The sequence below is a fragment of the Corythoichthys intestinalis genome, chromosome 17 (genome assembly GCF_030265065.1).
Source record: "Corythoichthys intestinalis isolate RoL2023-P3 chromosome 17, ASM3026506v1, whole genome shotgun sequence".
NCBI classification, from domain to species: domain Eukaryota; kingdom Metazoa; phylum Chordata; class Actinopteri; order Syngnathiformes; family Syngnathidae; genus Corythoichthys; species Corythoichthys intestinalis.
This window is the reverse complement of record NC_080411.1, coordinates 36,226,164-36,249,911: the sequence shown is the minus strand read 5'-3', so window position 1 is coordinate 36,249,911 and position 23,748 is coordinate 36,226,164. Positions and strand designations below refer to the sequence as shown.

The 23,748-nt window shown below is 38.2% G+C and overlaps 1 protein-coding gene across 2 annotated transcripts; it reads left to right on the top strand.

Moving 5' to 3' along the window:
• The first annotated feature begins 4,032 nt into the window (after positions 1 to 4,032).
• On the top strand, positions 4,033 to 22,734 carry ak1 (adenylate kinase 1). Of its 2 annotated transcripts, none has more exons than XM_057819774.1 (7): positions 4,033 to 4,203; positions 12,220 to 12,249; positions 13,622 to 13,657; positions 13,736 to 13,899; positions 18,573 to 18,689; positions 18,766 to 18,957; positions 20,859 to 22,734. In XM_057819774.1, exons 2-7 carry the CDS (start codon positions 12,243 to 12,245, stop codon positions 20,922 to 20,924), a joined length of 582 nt encoding a protein of 193 aa, XP_057675757.1. In that variant the 5' UTR covers positions 4,033 to 4,203; positions 12,220 to 12,242; the 3' UTR covers positions 20,925 to 22,734. The 2 variants fall into 2 exon arrangements, with proteins under 2 accessions (XP_057675757.1, XP_057675758.1); XM_057819775.1 differs by lacking the exon at positions 4,033 to 4,203 and adding an exon at positions 11,853 to 12,096.
• The last annotated feature ends 1,014 nt before the right edge of the window (positions 22,735 to 23,748 follow it).

Here is a 23,748-nt window from a genome sequence, read left to right as displayed (position 1 = left end):
GATGTCATTGGTATCTTGCGTGTTCAACAATTGCTTATTGCTGCCTAAACTCGCGAAGTAAAATGCCACGATGTGCTGCTTTTGGATGCAATTTCCAGTCAAATGGAAACAAGGGGAGTGAAGTGAGTGGTCAAGGTGGAATTATTATTTTTACTGAATAAATGTGCAGAAGTGGAAGCTTCTCCCCCTTTTTGGTCCCTGTATGCACGCATCCTACCCACCACGCGTTACAACTAGCGCCCGAGCATTTTTCCTGGATCCTCAGTCGAGTAAGGGATCCGTCTATTTTCTGGATCCGACGGTCCCACCGCGTCTGCAATATTGGTTTCGGATCTGTCCATTGTTTTGATTCGTCGGTCCCACAGCGGCTTTTCGGATCAGTCTATTTTGTGGAATCGACGGCCTAATCGCGGCTGCGACATTGCCATGGTATCTGTCTAATTCCTGGATCTTCGAGTGAGTAAAAAAACGCAGATTTGGATTACTATTGCTATCTTTTTTATTGACTATTCTTCATGGGAGTTTTCCCCAAATCATACTAAATAATTAAAGCACTATGGCACGCTACAGTGACGACAGTGACTCTGACGTGGACCTTACAACAATGTTGAGAGTTTGTCAGGGAACGCGCGTTTATGTACTGCTGAGCTCCCGAGTGAAAAGTGGTCAAGGTGGAAATATTGTGAATAAATGGACATAAGTGGAAGCTTCTCCCCTTATATAGGGCTGCAGCTATCGAATATTTTAGTAATCGAGTAATCGACTGAACATTCTATCGATTAATCGAGTAATCGGATAAAACAAATATATTTTTAGGTAAAGAGCAATTATACATATACATGAGAAAACAAGACATTTCATCTAATCTTGAACCATTTTCAGTCAATCAATGTCTTTATTTTCGATTTATATTGTTGAAAACAGCCAACAATTGCATCTCAGATGTAACTAGAATTAAAAAAGACTAATTCACTGCTTTCACTCAAAAAACCTTTAGATCTTATTACCTAAAAATGCCGTTACGCTTGATAACACACATCACTTAAAAGTTAGGATTTTTTTCCCCACGTGTTTCAATTGAATTTGTCTTTGTGTCAAGCCATTTTTAAGTTCTAGTTAAGTTTTAAGTTAGTCTAAACTGTAAGTCCTGATAGGATTTTGACTTTTTGCAGTGTTCAACATAAATGTATGATACAGGCTGTATTGGAGCACATTAGGGACCAGTGCTACTTGGTGTTTTATCTAGCAATGACTACTGAGCTAAAATTGATAGTTAGCATGATTAAGTTTTTATTTTACACCCTCATCACTCCACAATGCTATGTTATGTTAAAAGCCTGTATGACACGTTAGCCACGCATCGACAGTGGTCATAATTAATTGAAACCTAGCCCTCCGCAGGGCTAACATTACGTGAGCTAGTAGCGACAGTAATGTTAATCTTATTTATTAGCGCTTAGCGCTCTTTATTAGCGCTTAGCGCTGTACTGCTTTAAGATGGCGGCTGTTTACAAACACTGCCCAGACGCGGCCGAGTCTGTCATTTCGCATCTAGTTCAGCATACATGTGATCTCTATGAGACGCACCAGACGCTACCTGTTACCAATGTAGCATTGTGCGGGCTAGTATTTAGCAACGTCGGCGTCGTTTGTGGCGGCTGTCGGCTGCGGTAAGTTTTTTTTTTTTTTTTTTTTTTTTTTCCTTTCTTCGCCGCACGTGACAGCGCGTTGTCCCGCATTAAAAGTAGTCCTAGCAAAACGTGATGCTTAGAGCTGTCAAAATAAACGATTACTCGAGGTGAATAAAATTACTCGGATCAGTTTTTAAACTCGAGTTACTCGAGTTGCTCGAGTACTCGTTTCAGCTCTACTTTTATACACGTATCCTAGCTACCACACGTTACAATGTACAAGACATGGATTACACAAGGTGTGCTCTTTGGCCTGTACTGTAAGCACACGACAGCTCTGGATACTAACAATCTACATAATTATATTGGGATAAGTTTGAAAACGCAATATGCTTACCTTGAGTATCTGCTAATAAAACCGGACAGCATACACTCTCGCTCCCAACCGGACTTCCCAACAGAACTCTCTCGCATCACCAGTTTTGCCCAACTTTTGTCTTATCAGGTATTTGCAGCACGCATTTTTCCCTGAAGCTCGTCTTGTGAACGACCGACAGTGCTGTCCTGCTCTTCATTTTTCAGATCTGGTTCAAATAGGAAGGGTAGAACTGACGATATGTTGGGAACGCTAACGAGTGACGCGCTGGGATTTCCGCAACGGGACCAGTGACGTCACGCACTGCGACTTAATAAGAATGGCGACCTACCACTTAAAATAATTTTACAAACTTTATTAAAACAAAAACTTTAAGAGGTGTTTTAATATCAAATTATTATAACTCATACTAACATGTATCTTTTAAGAATTACTTGTCTTAAAAAAAGAGGATCCGTTTAAGAACTACAAGTTTTTCTATCCATGGATCGCTTTAGGAGAATGTTAATAATGTTAATGCCATCTTGTTGATTTATTGTTATAATAAACAAATACAGTACTTATGTACCGTATGTTGAATGTATATATCAGTCTTGTGTCTTATCTTTCCATTCCAACAATAATTTACAGAAAAATATGGCATATTTCATAGATGGTTTGAATTGCGATTAATTACGATTAATTAATTTTTAAGCTGTAATTAACTCGATTAAACATTTTAATCGTTTGACAGCCCTAGTTTATTTACATTTCAAAAACCAGAAGCCATTCATTTACGAACGTGATTCCACTTCAGTTTACATATTTAAATGTTCAGATATTAAGATTTGAATGAGGCAAAATGACATGCTTTTTCTCTCAAATATATTGTTATAATCATTTGTTTCGGATGTACCGTAATTATTTTCTGTATAATTAATTTGGTGTTCAAAAAGCCTTTTATTCAAACTTGAGTCTTGAAAAAGAGGGGTTAGTCTTATAATCAGGGCCGTCCTATATTCGGGCCCATACGGTAATTCAATAAATTGTGATTTATTGACCTGTTTTGCACACGCACCAATCGTTGTCAGTTAAAGAATAAATGGAATCATGTTGTCCAAATGTTTTATTGCGATCAATATCGGCAATAAAAAAAGAATGACTATTCTTGTTTATATATATATATATATATACATACCTTGTAGTATTTCCTTGTAACAACAAAATCCGTGTCAGCTCTTCTGCATTTGGCAAATGTAATATAATTTATAATTTCACCTCATTTTGGTCAATTGGCCGGCGTATCGATTTATACCCCACGTCAACACAGGACGACAGGTGGTATAATTTTGTCCACGAATGATCAACGAAGTGATTCGAACGATCATACAATCTCATCTACGTCGTGCTGAATCAATTTTTGGAGATTCCGTGAGTTCCTCTGCTTTAATTTTGAAGTTTTAACTTTGTCAACACACTGCTTACTTCAAATGTAATTCATGTTGTTTTTTCTGAACCAGAAGGTTGGGGCAGACATTGTCCAAGATGGTGCCGCCTATATTTCCCTCAGGAATCTTGTCTATACATTTCAGTATCGATATTTCGATACTTTTGACAACCCTACTCTGAATACGCTTGCGCAGTAGGTTTATTCAGATAGGGTTCAAGCTGAGTATGAAAAACTTGTTTGACGGCTACAACAGCATGTGAAGTAAGTCTTTGGTGTTAAAGTTCACATTCTGGCATTGCAGAGTAGATTCTCCCAGCTTCTTTGATAGCAGTCTTTCTAGTCTAAAGGCTGAATATTTCTGAGTTGACCTAATTAGTTTTCAAATGAACCCCCACCCATTTTCAGTGCTTCTTGTACAGCAAGAAGCCATTACAAATAGGCACCACACTGTTTCTAATAACTACCATGTACTTATGTCATCTTTTCTAAAAGGAGTGTAATACTCTGCCATATTACCCCTCCCCTCTGTAATATCATCCCATCCCCATATCCTCACCCTCCCCTCCTTAGCTGCTGCGGTGCCCTCTTACCCAGAATGCAGTGCAGGCAGACGGCGCAGGCTCAGCCGTGCTATAAAAAGGCATAACTTGCGGGAGGGAGGGCTGCCGTTCAACAGGAACTGTGCTTGCTTTGCTGGTGGGGAGAACCAGTGGGTCGGTGGCCAGCCCCTCGCACCGGGAGATCTAGAGACAGGATACTCAGGACAGGTTAGTACGGACAATGCACAATGAAGGCAGGGGGAGTAGCGGGGGGTGACGTCATCTTTGTCAGGGACAGCGAGGGAATCTTGATGTAATCTGAATGTCACACAGAGGAGCTGCAGCTATGGCTGGCATCTCTGACATCTTCAGTATTGGTCAGGTCTGACGAGATGTGCAGGCAGGACATATCACAAAATAGGAAGTAATGTTGGTAGAAACCATTCGGCAAGGTTGAAATAAACCTGTCATCAAGGAGGAACAAGAAGGAGGAAAGCAAATGCAACTTATTTACTGCCATTGACGGTGGTGGGTGTCCAATACCGTTTAGCTATTACCTTTTCAGTCCAATCCACTTGATTTGATAAGATGTTTTAAATTCATAGCAGAAGGATGAAAAAAGCCACATGACTGGACATCTATCATCGTCAATGGAACTGAAAGTAGAAACTAAAGTAGAAACTTCATGGAGTACCTCTACTGTCATTAATGGCAAGGCTCGAGAAGGACAAACTGAAGATTGATGACAAAACGAAACGTAGGAAAGTTTGGTCGGCTGGACCTCATTTAAAAATCTAATTTGCAATATAGATTGAAAAATTTGGCTTCAAAATGTCCAAAAACTGCATTTCTGGCCATGATTATACATGCCGCTTTGGACCAAATTAATGATTTTAATGGACTATAATTGGTGCAAAACAAAAATCGTGTTGTTTCTCACTTATTTCCTATTCTGGACTATGCTAGCTATCAATTGACACCCATTATAAAAATTCTTGTGTGCAAAACATTGAATAATTTGGATTCATAGTGCCATCATGATTATACTTGCTTCCCTGGACCAAATCAATAATTTTGATGAGCCATAATTAGCAAAAAACAAAAACGTTGTTGGGTTTCTAACCTTTTTCCTATTCTAGATGCTAACTATTTAATGACACCCAATGTAATAATTCAGCATGTTGATGGGGGCCCAACGTACTGGTTTTGCTCCTATGCCCAGAAATACATAGGTCCGGCCCTGCGTGCTAGTCACTGTTATGAACCATATTTTCCATTAGTGTCCATTTTAATGCAGTCTGTTGTATAATTCAAACGTATCCATAATGGCCTTTAAGCAGCAGCTTATTGATTCACACGAGTGCTTTTTGTGGAAGCCAGACTGCGTGCATCGACATGTTCTCCAACATCATCCACTGCACTGACGTCAAAGAGGGTCCTCCACGCTACGCTGCCTGCTTTAAAGGGCCGGCAAGCTTTTGCTCGCATTGAATCGCAAGCAGGCCTCTCCAAAGCAACCAAAGGGGGAATGCACCACTTGCCTTTTACGCGCCTAAATTGGGAGCCTGTGAACGCCTCGGCCGCCTGACATGCTATCCCTTAACTTAACAGCTGCGACGTGCTCTTTTTTTAGCGTGTTAACAAATAGGGTCAAGGCATTATGTAGGTGACAGAATAACTTTAAGGTGCTTGCTAAGATTTTAGTCAAAATTCTGATGGTTATGACCATTCCAAAATGGAGTTGACATCTAGAGCCGTCAATGGCACAGAAATAGAATCATTCACAGCTAGCTCTATTAGTTTCAAATGAATTGGACCATAAAATAAAATAAAATACAACTTTAGAGTGTTATTATGGGCCATAACTGTAGTGTATTTCTGTTTTTATTGTATTTATTTTTTAACATTCTCTTAATTTGTAATTGTATTTATTCATAACAAGAATTTTAAAACTCCAAATTGGGACATGCCCTTAATGTTCCTGTTTCCGAACAGGCTCAGTGCTGACTCAAACACAGGGCCTCCAAGTGACCTTTTCCATGACGGGGGCAACAGGCACAGACATAAAAATTGATACCATAGACTGCTGACGAGTATAGCTAGCACACAGCTATGCAATATATTACCTGGAGTTTGCCGCAGTGATGTAATTTGATGATGATTATGACTTGATGGCGTTCAATGTACTTATGAACAGTGATTCTAAAAATGTGGTCAGTGTGGCATTAGTTGCACGTGAAGTAATGACTTCCTGAGTACAGAGCAGTTGTATTGTATACTTTTTTGTCCAATGTTGTCCAATGTACATTGTCATTGGCTGCCACTGACGGCAATAGAGGTACAATTCATGTGAATTGGGAGAGCTGGCGGCGAATGAACAAATGTTGAAAAATAATTTGAGTAACAACTTTTTTTTTTTTAATGAAACAGTGGTGGAAAGTTCTGAATTACATTTACTCTTTTTTTAGCGCTGCAACGTTTAATCGATTAACTCAAGTAATTCGATTAGAAAAAAGCTTCTAATCAAATTTTGCTGCTTCAAGGATTCATTTAATTAGAGTAGTGTTGAATTGGTTTGTTTTGAATGTGTTTGCATTTAGTTTTATTGATTTGGGTGGATACACTGCCCTCTTGTGGCAACTGTGAATATGACATAACTCGTCTAACATGACTGAATCCAACTGCTCCCTGGTAAGGGCAATGTAAGATTGTAAGTTTTTGTTTGAGCTAATATGCTTGTTTGTGTATTCGTAATTTAGTTTAGAAGCATAGAAGTTTTTGTGGGAATATGTGTTTAAAAGATTTGTTCAGAGCATTATTAAAAAAGATAGCCTTTGATAGCATTTAGGCTAGCGGACTTTTGCTATGCAAGTTATCCAGTTGTTATTTTGTTGCACTTAGATCCTCATTCATTTTTTTAGACAGGCTAAGCTGAGGTATTTTAATTTTCAGTGTACTTTTTGCCCAGGCTAAGCTGAAGTATTTTAATTTTCAATGTACTTTTTGCTCTTGTGAAATGTAACTGCAATTCTGCATAGTTTGAAGAAACACTCCGGTACTTTATTTTGTATTCACATTTAATGCTCTTTTGAAAGTCCAATCTTGGCAAGCAAAATGAATATAATTCCGAGCATAAACACTTGTTTTACGTCTCCTAAAATTTATTCTGCAACGCAATAAATGTTGGTAATCCGATTACTCGATTATTCTAACTAACTAAATGATTGATTAATCGATTACTGAAATAATGGATAATTGCAGACCTTTTTTTTTTTTTTTTTTTTTTTTTACTAAGTCAGGGTTTATGCAAGTCATGAAAAAGCATTAAAACCCTAACCCTTGTCAAAATTGAGGTTTAAAAAGCACTGAACTACATGTTCTAGGCATTAAAAAAATTACATAGGCTTGATGGTTAAAAAAACTTTTTTTTTTTTTTTTTACATAATTTATCAGAGTTGTCTGGTATTATTGGGTAGCTGATAATATCGGACCATAAAATTATTTTAAAATGATATCGGATAATATCGACATCGGTTTTTCATTATCGGTGATGAGCCAATATGCGTGTTGCTTTTAAAGTGAATTTAGAAGAGCCTCTGCCTTTGTACAACAGCTGGTCACAGCTTAGCACGGGGCGAAAATTAAGTGAACGGTAAATGATTGAAAAGTAATGCACTATATACTGTATTTTGCGCCAGAAGCACTGCGTGAGTCATATGTGATATGGAACTGCCTTATTGGCACTTTGCACTTGATCATAGACACTCTTTTTATAACTTCAGTTGAAATTGTTCTTTTTATAGAATGTTTATTGAAATACCTTGAGGTTGTTATATTTATCATTATTAAAGTATCCAGTGGCCACAATTCTACTAACCATAATACGTAACGTATTATGGTTAGTAGAATTGTATGAATTACATGACCGCGTATCGGTATCTGTTTGATATCTGTATTATTTTTGGAGTTGCATAATATCAGGATATAGGTTATCGATTAAAAAGTCATTATCGGACAACTCTGCTTACAATTTGTGTGTGTGAAACTATCTGCAGTTGGGCATGTGCATTAAATTAGTTTAAAGTGGTATCAAAGGTGGCATTAAATAACATTTGCTGATACCCTTTAGAAAACCCTGTAAGTAGCCTTTTTTGTATTTTTTTTTGGTGTCATACTGTGGCTGATAATTAGGAACTTTCCAGTGCTAATTAGCATGGCTAACATACTGTATTTCACATCAACACTGAGAGCAGCACTCAATTTTTGATTTAAAAAAAAAAAAAAAAAAAAAAAAGTACTGTTACTTATTGTGCTCGTATTGAAAGTACTATAGTTGTTATCACATCTATTAATTTGTCTGTCATTTTGTACAGCTGTACATAAAAGTATGAGCTACTTTTTAAACTTTTCGTTTGAGTTGATTTTTGCACCAGTACTTTCACCCGAATAAAACTTGTAACAATAATTTTCACCGAGTACTATTTATTTATTTATTTATCTTGGGGGGGGGCTCTACGCAGGGCCAAGAGTGGGCGGTGCTCCCTCAAATAAATGTCTTGCCCCCTCAAATTAAAATTTTAGGAGTTGAAACGGCACATTTTTAATAGTAAATGAACATATTACAAATTCACAGATTAATCTGCACTCAATATACAATCATTCCATATACAAAATCTGTATATGGCTCTTTAATATGGTAATTTATGCACGTAACTTTGGCTGTGATAGGCATGAGATGACACTTCTGTGGAGCACATTCAGGTGTTTCAGGAGATCGGACTTGACCAGTCAAAAATTCGTTCTGATGTGCTGTAAAGTCGTAATGTGGAGTAAAAACATGGTTGCTACAAATAGGAGTATTCTATTATAATGCTTCAACACGGTCCCAGGCTTCAACTGGGACCGTGTGCTTTGGTCAGATGAGACCAATACTGAGCTTTTTGGAACCAAACACTCTAAGTGGGTCTGGCGTGCCACGAAAGATGCGCATGCTGAAAAGCACCTCATACCCACTGTGAAGTATGGGGGTGGGTCGGTGATGCTGTGGGGCTGTTTCGCTTCCAAAGGCCCTGGGACCTTGTTAGGGTGCATGGCATCATGAATGCTTTGAAATACCAGGACATTTTAAATCAAAACCTGTTGCCGGAAAGCTGAAGTTGGGTCGTCACTGGGTTTTTCAGCAAGACAATGACCCTAAACATATGGCCAAATCTACAAAGAAATGGTTCACCAGACACAAAATCAAGCTCCTCCCATGGCCATCTCAGTCCCCAGACCTTAATTTGTTTGCAAAAGGCGGGTTGTACAAAGTATTAACACCAGGGGTGCTAATAATTGTGACACACATTATTTGATGTCAAATAATTATTTCTTTATGTGGGATTTTTTCCCCCACTGAATAAATGCACTTGTATTGAAGGTTGGATTTTTCTCTTTTTTCAGTTAAGGTCCCTTATTATTTGAATTAAAAAAAAGAATAGAAGCTAAAAAACACATCTTAACCAGGGGTGCCAATAATTACAGTCATAGACACATTGAACTGGCAAAACAGGAGTGGAAACGAACGCACATCCCAATCCACCGATACCGTACCAATAGCAATGTACTGTACAGTGGGGCAAATAAGTATTTAGTCAACCACTCATTGTGTTCAAGTTCTCCCACTTGAAAATATTAGAGAGGCCTGTAATTGTCAACATGGGTAAACCTCAACCATGAGACAGAATGTGGAAAAAAAAAACAGAAAATCACATTGTTTGATTTTTAAGGAATTTATTTGCAAATCGTGGTGGAAAATAAGTATTTGGTCAATACCAAAAGTTCATCTCAATACTTTGTTCGCAAAAACGGAGGCCAAACGTTTTCTGTAACTTCACAAGCTTTTCACACAGTTTCTGGTATTTTGGCCCATTCCTCCATGCAGATCTCCTCTAGAGCAGTGATGTTTTGGGGCTGTCGTTGGGCAACACGGACTTTCAACTCCCTCCACAGATTTTCTATGGGGTTGAGATCTGGAGACTGGCTAGGCCACACCAGGAACTTGAAATGCTTCTTACGAAGCCACTCCTTTGTTGCCCTGGTTGTGTGTTTGGGATCATTGTCATGCTGAAAGACCCAGGCACGTCTCATCTTCAATGCTCTTGCTAATGGAAGGAGATTTTCACTCAAAATCTCTTGATACATGGCCCCATTCATTCTTTCCTTTACACAGATCAGTCGTCCTGGTCCCTTAGCGAAAAAAAAAAACAGCCACAAAGCATGATGTTTCCACCCCCATGTTTCACAGTGGGTATGGTGTTCTTCGGATCCAATTCAGTATTCTTTCTCCTCCAAACACGACAACCTGTGTTACAACCAAAAAGTTTCATTTTGGTTTCATCTGCCCAGAACACATTCTCCCAGTCCTCTTCTGGACCATCCAAATGCACTTTAGCGAACCGCAGACGGGCTTGGATGTGTACTGGCTTCAGCAGGGGGACACGTCTGGCAGTGCAGGATTTGAGTCCCTGGTGGCGCATTGTGTTACTGATAGTAGCCTTTGTTACTGTGGTCCCTGCCCTCTGTAGGTCATTCACTAGGTCCCCTCGTGTGGTTCTGGGATTTTTGCTCACCGTTCTTTATCATTTTGACGCCACGGGGTGAGATCTTGCATGGAGCCCCAGATCCAGGGAGATTATCAGTTATGCAGATTCAGTCTTCCCAGCCTGGTGCAGGTCTACAATTTGGTCTCTGGTGTCCTTCGACAGCTCTTTGATCTTGGCCATAGTGGAGTTTGGAGTATGACTGAGATTGTGGACAGGTGTCTTTTATACCGATAATGAGTTAAAACAGGTGCCATTAATACAAGTAACAAGTGGAGCCTCGTTAGACCTCATTTGAAGAAGTTAGACCTCTTTGACAGCCAGAAATCTTGTTTGTTTGTAGGTAAACAAATACTTATTTTCCACTGTAAATTGGAAATAAATTCTTTAAAAATAAAACAATGTGATTTTCAGTTTGTTTTTTTGTTTTTTTTCACATTCTGTCTCTCATGGTTTATCTATGTTGACAAATACAGGCCTCTCATATCTTTTCAAGTAGGAGAACTTGCACAATTGGTGGTTGACTAAATACTTATTTTTCCCACTGTATATTATCGGGCCTATTAATAAGGCTATTGTATTTATTGGGATGATGTCATACTTCCTATTATCGGACTGATAATTATCGGACCAATAATTATCGTGTACTTATACTTTTAGTGGACTCTAAATGGCAGACAACAAAAATGACATTGGGTTTCTCACCTATTTCATATTCTGCACTTAACTGGCTTTAAAATGACTTATGCATAGTATTTTTTGTATTTTTTATTAATTTATTTTTTTATATATTTGTAAATTTTAATTTGTTTTATTCAAGAAAAACAATTTTTTGCATCTGACCAGGTGATTTATTTGGATGTAATGTCACCATATTCCTGGTTGAATAGGTTAAAAGAAACAGGCAACAATATCGCATATTGGCAATAAATATGAGACAATATATCGCCTACTAAAATTTGTTATCGCGAAAGGACTATTCAATCACACACAATAAAAAAAAGTGCCTAATTCACTTTCAATGTGGAATGAGCTACTTTATAACTTTTCGTTTGTGCAGATTTTTGCACCAGTATTTTCACCCGAATAAAACTTGTAACAGTACTTTTAACCGCATAATATATATATACTGTATATATATTTGCTGTTACATTTTCCACCTCTGGAATTAACATACCATTTTCAAACATGTACTAATGTCACCTCACCAAATTTCAATCATGAGTAACCAATATACATCCCTATATTTATTTTTAACTTTTATGTCTCATAATAACAAAGTAGGTACATTTGGCATATTTAGAAAATTTGTCCTTTCAAATTGTTTTTTTTTTTTTACCCAAGGTCATTAATTTTACATTCAGTATAGCCACAAAATGTTCAGTGGGCAGGACTGGACTTGTCAATCAAAACCTTGTCTACTCTTCTTCCTCATTCTTGTAAAACCTCTGAGGAAAAACAACATCAGAAAAAGGAGAACAGTGGGCTTGCAACCTTCTTTAAATTAGGTTCACTTCGACGTGGAAGTTCCTGTCCAAATGTAAGACACCCTTGTGCTTTTGCTGCATTCTTGTATTTGAGGCTCGCCTATTATTTTACAACACGCCCCTTTATTAGAAATCATCACTTACACATGTTTTTGTTCTTTGTTTTTCTTGCAAAGGAGCTGACAGTGAACGCAACGCAATGGCAGGTGAATGACGCTTTTAATATGACACTCTGATGACAAAATGTCTTTTTTCGTAACTTTCTATGACACGTGGACGCGTTGTTTCTCCTTATATGGAGTTGAACGCAAAAGCACCCATTAGCTGGTTTCTTGTCATTTGTCGCCATCTTGTGTCCATTTTGGAGAATACTGCTAGTGAGGGCCATACATTTTTTAAATTGTTCATAATTATTAATATTTTTCATTGTAGCAATGTAAATTAAAGTAGAAGAAGCTGATTCTAATCTTTTCAGTTTTTGTGGGTTCTAAAAAAAACCTTATCTGTTAAGTTCTCCTTGGCAACAAGCCGTTGATATGGTAATTAAGTCAACACAATAGTAATTTAATAATAGTGCTGCAAACATGGGAAATGTATGCACCTCGTGTGACGGCATTAGTCGAAAAGGTCTGTTATACCTACTTTAATTATTGTATTGAACTACACATTTTATTTTTTTTATTAGTATAGTGGAAAAGGAATGAATTGCCATTTTCTTTGCATTTAATTTGTTTTAATGAAACATATTTTGGTCCATGTTTTAAGTTTTTATAATTATATCATCTTTTATTAATTCACTTATTGTTATAAGTCACTTCCTGTTCATGTTTTTTTTCTCAATGTCAACTCTTTAGGTGCCATTGACAGTGATAAACATCAGTTCATATGGTTCTTAGACTAAGTGGAAATTCTTAACCCCCGTGATGCCTGAATTTACATATTAACAAATTTACATCAAAAAGCACTGTGGAATACATATGTTCATGAAAAATAAACATACCGTAATAGTGATGATGATGATGATAATGATAATAATAATAATAATAATAATAATAATAATAATAGAAATAGAAAAAAGTGAAGAAAAAAAAAATTGGGAAAACCTCAGTTAAATATAAACAATTATGAATAGGTTTTTTTAAAATAAGAAAAAGAAAATTAGTTAAAAATAAAGGTTCAACAATAAAACATTTCAATAATTCAATTTTTTATCACATAAAAAAGCAGATTTTTTTTTTTTTGTAATAAAAAAAACATTTTATTTTTGAAATTTCTTATCCATATATTTTAAGTTTTCGACGTATACAGGACGTACGGCATTTATTTTTAAATTTCTTTTCAATTTTGTTATGTACTTATGTATTCCTCCAACGCTTTATATTTGTTGAATGCAAATTCACATATCAAGGGCTTAAATGAGTTAGTCCCTAGTAGACACCCAAGAGAGGGCTGGCAGTGATTGAACACCCTTCCAGTTCAAATTGATTAGACACCTATTGCCGTCAATGACAGCCGATGAGTAAATTCTTTTTTAGCTGTTACATTATTGTTTTTAAATAAGCGAATCTCTATTTTCAGACAAGATCAAAGATGCAAAAATCATCTTCGTGGTCGGTGAGTAAGAAACACCTGAGTGGATTTTGGCTCACCTGCAATGGCGCTCCCACCCTCAAACAACGTTGTCATTTCCAGGCGGGCCCGGGTCAGGCAAGGGCACCCAATGTGCGATGGTGGTGAAAAAGTATGGCTACACCCACTTGTCGTCGGGTGATCTGCTGCGTGCTGAAGTGGACTCGGGCTCCGAGAGGGGCAAGCAACTACATGCCATCATGCAGAGGGGAGAACTCGTGCCTCTGGTAAGAAGAGCACATGTTGTCCAAGAAACCAATGTGAAAGCTATTTTACTACTTTTCACTGTATTGGCTGATTCAGTTCCAATCATGTGGCTCTTAAAACTGAATTAAAACTTTTAATTAGTTTGTGACTGGTAGATTTCCGATCCATTTGAACATTTATAATAGTCATTAGCAGTGACTGAGTTAATATATTACTAGAGAAATATTAGAAAGACCCTTAACCCTTTGTACGACACTATAATTAAAAACATATTTTCAAGTGCTATTGGAGGCCATTGTGGGACTTTACTTCTCATTGAAATGCCCCCAAATCAAAAGGAAATAACAAAAAAAAAAAAAAAAAAAAATCAGGAAGTGACCCAGAAATGACCACATATCAGAAAGTGGCCTTAAAATGCCCCCAAATCAACGGGAAGTGCTGAAAAAAGATAGGAAGTGACCTGGGATTTGCCCAGAATTAACAGGAAATGACCACAGGTTTTAGTTTAATTCGTACCGACTTCACCATACAATTGAAATCGCATTTTCTAGTAAATTTAGTCTTTATTAACATTTTATTCATTTATAAATGTTCTTATAAATAGAAATAAATATCATATATGAAATAGAATAATTGTTGACAAAAAAATAATAAAATGTGAATTAGGCATGTGCCGGTAGGAGATTTTGACGGTATGATGACCTTAAGCAAAAATACTGCGGTTTCACAGTATTGCAATTGTAGCTCTAAAATGTGTCATTTTTTAGATGTATGGGTTAAAAAATGGGGGGAAAAAAGTTTTCTATTGAACAGGATTTTTTTTTTCTAATTTTCACAACATATTTGCAAATTGGCAGATGTTTACAATAGCGGAAGACTAGGCTAATGGTATTAAGGATCTGAACCTTTTGGAATTTCTCACATTTCTATAAAATCACCATTATATGTGAGCTGATCTTTGTGAAAATCACACAAATGAAAAAACTGTCTGCTTTAATTAAAACCACCCAAACATTTATAGGTTTTCATATTTTAATGAGGATAGCATGCAAACAATGATAGAAGGGGGGAAAATAAGTAAGTGGACCCTCTACCTAAGGAGACTTAAAGAGCAATGGAAACCAATTTTTACCAAACAATTTGAGTCAGGTGTTTGCCCAATCACTGATGAGTGGTTTAAAGCTGCCCTGCCCACTATAAAACACACACCTGGTTAGAGTTGTCTGGATGAGAAGCATTGTCTGATGTGCATCATGGCTGGGTCAAAAGAGCTATATGAAGACCTGCGATCAAGGATAGTTGTTTTGTACAAAGCTGGGAAAGGATACAAATCCATCTCTAAAAGTCTGGATTGTCATCAATCGACAGTCAGAGAAGTTGTATAAGAATGGAGAGAATTGGCCACTGTTGTGTCTCTCCAAAGGAGTGGCCGTCCACCAAAGATGACGCCAAGAGTTCAGTGCAGAATACTCACAGAGGTAGAAAAAAAAAGAACCCTAGAGTGTCTGCTAAAGACTTCCATAAATCACTGGTGCAGTCCAATATGTCTGTGCACGCATCAACTAGATGTGAAACTATGGCCAAGAATGGTGTTCATGGGAGGACTCCATGGAGGAAGCCACTGCTGTCTAAAAAAAACATTGTTGCTCGTTTAATGTTCGCAAAAAGGCTCTTGGACACTCCATAGAAGTTTTGGTCAAATATTTTGGGGACTGATGAAACCAAAGTTGAATTGTTTGGGAGTAACACACAACGTCATGTCTGTGGAGGAAAAATGGAACAGCTCACCAACATCAACACCCCATCCCCACTGTGAAGCATGGTGGAGGGAACATCATAATTTGAGGCTGTTTGGCTACCTCAGGGCCTGGACAACTTGCAATCATTAATGGAAGAATGAATTCAAAAGTTTATCAGGATGTTTTCCAGGAAAACTTGAGGCCGTCAGACAGTTAAAGCTAAAACGAGGTGTAGTGTCACTGACAGACACAGGACAGAGCATCAACTGGAAAGGGATGGGTGAGCGCTGCTGCTCCAAGCCACGGATTTCTCGCTACATTTTTGGGACCTCAAAATGGCTAATTCCGTAACTACGGTACGCCGAAAAATTTTAGTGGTTTTGAAACCGTGACGTTTTCATACTACGGTCAAATGCAAATGCTTCATCCTACTCCTTTTTGGACACAATGAATACATTCTAATATTTATTATTATTATTGTCTTAAATATTGTTGTTGTTATCTCAAGTATTGTTTGTTTATTACTTTTATTTTCTCATGTCCAAAATAAAGCATTCTCATTCTCAAAACCTTGAAACCAGTAACCGGCACATGCCTAAATGTGACACTAATAATTTTTTTTTTAATAGTTACTTGCCCTATAAAGGGTTCAAATATTTAAACATTTGAATGTTTAAAAGTTTTTCTGTAAAATATTAGTAATTTTGCAATAAAAATACAAATTATATTATTAGAAACAGTGGTGGACCAAATGTGAACAGGGCCCGGTTGCGGTGAGCATAAACGGGCCACTAGAGTGGACCGTTCAATGGGGGACAGGGGGGGGTGGACAATTATTTGCGGGCCTCTCAACACTTTTAAAGGCCTCCCAAGATGATCGTCCGGTGTGTGTGTGCGTCATCCTCATCTTAACTTTTCTGTTTGACCCCCCCCCCCCAACCATGCCACTTAAAGTAGTAATGTGAAGTAAGGTTGGCCAACCATGTTTTTCAATAATATCAATGGCTAAACATTTATAGGCATATTTTCGTTATTTTTTTCAACGCAACCCTTCCAGATTCTTTGTTTAACCCATAGCAACGCCCTTGACAACGAAAATGCTTTTCTTCGGCAATCTTCGGAAATTACGTCACACCGGGAAGTGCGAGGGAAGTCCGCCATAGAACAGTGTTTGTTGCATTGCTTCTCGGTAAGATGCCACGGCGGTGTGTGGCGATGTTTTGTTCTCACTCAAACGAAAAGTTGTATGAGTGGCCAAAGGATAGCAGGGCACGTAAATGGACATCTTTCGTTCGCACGAAGCGAATTAATTTCACGCCATCATCGAGTAGTGTTCTCTGCTGCAAACACTTCGAAGATGCCTGCTTCCTTAACAGGTCTGCTTATGATCAAGGATTTGCCAAAAAGTGTGATTTTTGGATAGATGACTGATGACTTTGTCAAAGCAGAGCTGCCAACTGTAGTGGAATGTACAGTAGAAGCTAGCGACGTTAGCCGAAAGCCAACTCGTGGCAATAGTCGTGGCATAGTTGTTGTTGTGTTCGCTAGTGTTATGTCCCAAGGACGGCTCGCGAAGGGCGTAACATAAAACGAGCCACACAATTTCACATGTGGCACAAAATTTACACAACAATCAAACTCGCAATGAATATGTACAAAATGTGGATGAAGCGCGGCTTCAGGGTAAGCCCAGGCCAAAACAACAAACAAAAGGAATCTACACTTGACTAACCTAACCTAACTTCTTCAATCAATCTCGCAGCGAACCAGCGAGTGGCTCAAGTTCCGCAGTGAATCATGGGAAATGTAGTCTCGGGACAACACTGAAGTGGTGCTTTGTAATCTGTTCGCTTGTGTGAAAAAACTACATTTCCTCATGCCATTAGACGCCACTTCCTGCCGAGAGCCCCAGCAACTGTTAGCTCCATGTGTTAAGAAACAAAGTTGTCAGCACGTCGTGTGTTCGATACCTTTGTCAACAAAAAGCTCATAACAAGATACTATGCATGATCCATTTAAGAGACGCTGGGACTGGAAGTATTAGTAGCTGGTAGTACGAGGCGAGGCGGAGATGAGCGAGAAGCAAAACTTCGCGGTCGAATGTGGCGGCAGTCCGCTAGTCGCCATCGAAGACTCATCTCCTTCTTACCCCCAACGTTTTTATATTATTATTTTATATGCACGAGAGCTGCCGGATCTGCCAAAATGAACATGCAGTCTGATTATTATTTTTTTAAACAATGTCATCAGATAGACTAAAACATAAAATTATGTGCAAATGCCTGCACATTCAAATCATGAAAATAATAACAGCCTATATTTTACCAATCTTGTAATCTCAATGGGTCTTGTCTCCATTCCATGTCAGGTAGTCTAGGCACATTGTTTGCATCCTGATTAGCGTCTGGCTAATACATGTTAGGTCCAACATAAAATTCCAAGCTCCTGTTTTTCCTCCAACTCTTCAAAAACTTGGATCTCCTCCCTTGCGCTCGATCTATTGCTTATCTCGCTGTTTGAATCATTGTTTGAAGGGCTTTATATCGCGGCCGTATGGAGCGCTGCCATCGCTGTTCTCGGTGTGACGTATCACTTCCGGGTTCGTCCCCTTTCAGGCTCGAACTTCGGAAACGCGATTATTTTGTCAAATATACAACATATAAATTATTTTTTTCATGCTTTATTTGTTGGACAATGTTTAATTACCTTAATTGTGACCCTATTTGGCATGTTATGTAATTACTTCACATTACTGCTTTAAAACCCGCAAACCGGGCCCCTTAGAGGCTTGGGTTTGTTCACACCCCTACACTCGGCCCTGATTAAAAACCTTCTACAAATCTTTATAAAGTTCTACAAACAATCCAATATATTAGTACCCAAATATATTTTCCACATGTGACTTGTACAACTTCCGGATGCATTCTTCCTTGACTTTACACTTGTGTCTTCAGGAAACGGTACTGGACATGATTAAGGACGCCATGATCGCCAAGGCCGATGTGTCCAAGGGCTTTCTCATCGACGGCTACCCCCGCGAGTTGAAGCAGGGCGAGGAGTTTGAGAAAAAGGTTAAAAGTTTATAAACTTTTTAGTGCAATGTAAAAACAAAACAACAACACAAACCAACTTCAGTGACGTCTCCAGATTGGTAAACCGTGCCTACTACTGTACGTGGACGCCAAGTCGGAAACCATGGTCAAGAGACTCCTGAAGCGCGGCGAGACCAGCGGCCGCTCCGACGACAACGAAGAGACCATCAAGAAGCGTCTGGATCTCTACTACAAGGCCACCGAGCCCGTCATTGCTTTTTATGAGAAGCGCGGCATTGTCAAGAAGGTAAGTTTTGGCATTACCACTGCAACCTTCATTTAAGAGTAGACGTCGGACCGATATATCGGCTGGATGATATTTCGGGCCGATATTTGGACTTTTTTTTTCCAACGTCGGCCATCGGCAGATTAACAAACAAATAAGCCGATAAAAAGTATTTTGATCTGCCATCTGTTTGAGCAACTATGGCTGCCTCTGACCGATGGTAGGAGCCTAGAAGGACCCTGCAACAGCATGAAGGCAAGCTACTATCGGAAGCTTCAGGCTTGCCTGTTTTGTAAATATTTTGTAATATAAGATTTGTTTTAATCTTGCATTTTGCTATGCAATGTTGCGTGAGCCTTTAAATGTGTTTACTGAGTGATCCTCACACTCTAAATGTAACTTAGCGTTAGCGTAGCATTCGTGTTAGCACTATCTTTAGCATGGAGAGCATCTTCTTAAACTCTCACTTGTTTACATCTTGTCGTGATGTCCTGGCGGGTTTAATTATTTGTAATTGTAATGTTCTTGCTGAGTGTGATTCATCATAAAAAGTTCTGCGTTCGTTGGTTTGGAAGCACTAGACGAAATTAATCCTTGAAGTCTCAGGCCTTCATTGTAAATTTTAAGTTGTTGAAGCAAATTTTTTTTCACAAAATTGCCTTTCATTGACTTAACAAAATCGGCCTTGTATATCGGCAATCGGCTGAAATTTGTTTTAGATATTGTATATGGCCGATCGATCGGGTCCGATCACGTCATTTTCAAAGTATCGGAATCAGCAAATAAATATCGGCCATGCCTTTTTTTAATATATATATATATATATTTTTTTTAATTAAATCGTTTTCTAATTGTATTTAACGTTACAGACATAATATGTTACACTCATCCAGAGTCTTTAGTTTAGGCTTAATGTAGGGTTCTCAAAAGTATCCCGATAATGGCGGCAATTAATTTATTAAAAAATGTGTCACGTTAAAATTTTTAATGCTACTAAATTATACGCTGCACGATCCTCTCACTCATTGTCGCGCTCGATCTGTTAAGACGCCGTGTTACCTATATAGAGAGATAAAAGGTAGCGCAAAATGAGTGAATTTTGACAGTCTTTGAAGCCGTTCTTCAATTGGCTAAAACCTTGCAATTCCACTCCCTATGAATAGAACTATCATGGGAAGCAAGGTGGCAATAAATCTTTGTCTTAACACCTTAACTCATTTCCCAAAGCAGAGTATATCCATTGGTAGCACGACGCACAGTCATGGTTTTACTTCCCATCATGGTTCCACTTCCCATCATGCATTGGGGCATGCTGCAGTATCATTTACTGAAAGCTCAACAAATACACTAGATGGCAATATTTAGTCACAATACACAAAGTCACAAGTCTTTCTATCCGTGGATCCCTCTTACAGAAAGAATGTTAATAATGTAAATGCCATCTTGAGGATTTATTGTCATAATAAACAAATACAGTACTTATGTACTGTATGTTGAATGTATATATTCGTCCGAGTTTTATTCCTTTTTTTCTTAATGCATTGCCAAAATGTATATGATCGGGAAAAATTATCGGGAATGATTGGAATTGAATCGGGAGCAAAAAAAGCCATCGGATCGGGAAATATCGGGATTGGCAGATACTCAAACTGAAACGATCGGGATCGGATTGGGAGCAAAAAAACATGATTGGAACAACCCTAGTTATTGGTATACCATATCGGTCGACCTCAATTTAAGAGCGCCGCGACTTCTTCAAGTCGAAGCTATTCCACTCATTTCAACCGTGAAACTTCATAAAAGATATCAAAAGTTTTGCATTACGAGTGAAGGTACACAACAAATTAAACATGTGAGTCAAGATATCACTGTAATTTAATTGAGAATCTATCTGATGATGTCATTATTCTCATCCTGTTCAGGTGGACTCTGAACTTCCGGTGGAGGAGGTCTTCACCCAGGTCTCCAAAGCTATTGATGCACTGTAGTTAAAAAGGAAAAACAAAACAAAGAAAAAAAAAAACCCAATGAAAATAGTCTTGTTTGTTGATTTGCGTTTCCTGTGACTGCCACCAAGGCTCATCATTCATCCACTCATTCGCTGCCTTGCAGCAAGCAACTCGTCGCCAAAAAGCAAAACAAAACAAAAAAACCCCAACAACACGCCAGCCGCTGTTTGGGTGCATATGGGTATTTTCAACAAACTTGGAATTCACAGTCAAGCAGCCACATGGACATGTGCACCCCTCCACACACAAAAAAATGTGAAACTAGAGTACAAATGTGATAGAAGACATTTACCAACACTGCAAATTTATAACAGCTTAATCAGATAATTCTTAAATCTAGTCAAATAGTTTTCTCCATCTTGTTTTGAGTTAAAGACTAGCAATCAGATTAATGCGTTCGATTTTTCCACCTTAAGTATTTTTTTCACCTAGATCAAGAAAAAAATGCTTTATTCATTCTTGAATTAAGAACATTTCTGACAAACTTTTTTTTTTTAGATTAAATCTACTAATTTATTGCTTAAAATAAATCTGTTGATCTTATTTTCAGCTTGCTATTTTTCTTATTTCAAGAAATCTAAGTGAGTAAAATTTACTTGAAGCACTGGCTGATAATTTTCACTTATTTTTTAGTACAGTGGTACCTGTATTTACGAAATTATTCGGTTCTGAAAGTAGTTTCGTAACCCGCAAATTCTGTAAGTAGAGACTAGACATGTGCCGATTACCGGTTTCAAGGTATACCATGGTATACAAACGTTTTAAAATCACAAAAATTTTCCGTCATACCGTCCCTAAGGAATTAGCTATTTTTTTATGTCCCAAAAATGCATGGAGAAATCAATCGCTTGCAGCTGCAATGCTCGACCCTTCCCCACCAGTTGTTGCTCAGTGTCAGTGAGTCAGCTGTGCTACACGATGGCTGGAGGAAGTGAAACTCCTGAACTTTTACCCCCATCGAAGAAAACGAAATCGCTGGTATGTGAAAACTTCGGCGACAGAAAAGTTACAGACGGCCCCGGCTCAGAGGAGGAGGGCCAACAGACATGGAAAACATGTTTGCGAATATGATTTCGTATTTATACAACATTACAGGTTAGTAGAGACTGTCATGAATGTTTCCCACCAGCTACGAGAGTTATCTCCAGTGTGTTTAGTGTGTCTAGCTGTGGTAAAACATAGTGTTTTTCTCTCTGGCAACTGCCTGTGTTGAGAAAGAGAGTATGAATTATGTAATTATGAGTCATACACACGTGCTTTTTATGGAAAATAATTCAATTATTTTTGTTCTAATGGTAATAATGTTGAGTTGTTGTTGTGGGTATAGGCTCACCTAAAGGACTTAATTTATTTTAATTTTAGTTAGAATATACCTTTTATATAACATACTGTGTATACTACGATGTTCCAATTTGCTAATATGTTTTGAAAAATAAACATTTTGTTCAATTGAATTTTTTTAAAAAAACCTAGATATTTCAAAGTAACAAATTTTAGAGCAATAATTGTTACACTGCGAAACCGTGATATTTTGACTTAAGGTTATCATACCCGTCAGAATATCAAACCGGCACATGCCTAGTAGAGATGCTTTTTCCATGCCAATGCCCTAATCTGTTCCAAGACTCCCAAAATTCAGACAAATCTTTTATAATGCATAAAAATGAATCAAAACATGTAAAAAAAAATAAAATAAAAAAATCTTACAATTAGAGTATTGCACAATAAACATAGAATCTGAGTTGAGCTTAATGTAAAAAAAAAAAAACAAGAAGAGTAAAAGTTAATACACTCATAACCAGTAAAGCTGTCGGAACACGAAGAGGAATGAATGAAGAGGACACTGAGATACACACATACATATACAGTTAAAGTGCCTGTGACACGAAAAAGCATTATTTCATAATACACGCGGCATTTTATGTTCCTGAGTGAAATGGACCGCTTGGATGTGTGTGGAAGCGATCGCTATATTTAGTTTTTTGAATCCCGCGCCATGAAAATGAGTGACTTCCGGCGACAGTGTCAAGTTGAGAAAGACGGTGCTGTGACGTGTACGGAGGAAGGAGTCCTTTTCACTATACAGCCTGACTGTTGTATGAGAAGGACTAAGGATTCAGCTGATTTTGCGGATTAATTCGTTTATTTTTCGCTTCACGCCAGCCAAACGGCTGCAGAAAAATCTTGCTGTACGAGTGAGAGTCATGTGCGCCTTTTTGGGGTTTCAAAAGGTCCACATTCACCGGTGGATATTGGCCAAAACAAGCCCTACTACTGTGGGACCATGGGACCTACGAGGAAGTGAGTAAACATCGTCTTTTGTATTATGTTAAATACTGGGATCATTTTAATAGGGAGGTGGCTTGCATTTTGTGGCTGACATGCTCCTTGTCCCCTCGGCCGACGAACGGCGGCTTGTCGCACATCCCCCGCCGGGAGAGCACTATACTCTGCTTATTGCCCTCTTCATGTGCCCGGTGTTGTGTCAAATTTCCCAACCGATCAGAAATTGCAACTTTTTGTTAAAAATAGCCGCGAATACAGCCATTACAAAGTAAACACCACAAACTTTCTTTAAATAAATGTAAATGCATGTAAAAAGCTCTCGTCATACACAGATTGTCGTGTTAGCTGCATAACAACTGCAGCCGCCCTCCTCAGTAGTCTCTCGCTGTTTACGATTTCGCTGTTTAGTAAAGCATTAGTTTGCCATATTCGTGTTAACCATTTGGCAGCTACACGCTCCTCCGACGTCGGCCGGTTTGTCCGGCGGTCATTGTCCAGCTGCTTCCCCGCAAACGAG

Coding starts and splice junctions, on each gene's coding strand:
- ak1 (XM_057819774.1), top strand. Junction 13,658..13,735: donor AAAAATCATCTTCGTGGTCG/GTGAGTAAGAAA, acceptor TGTCATTTCCAG/GCGGGCCCGGGTCAGGCAAG. Junction 13,900..18,572: donor GGGGAGAACTCGTGCCTCTG/GTAAGAAGAGCA, acceptor TTGTGTCTTCAG/GAAACGGTACTGGACATGAT.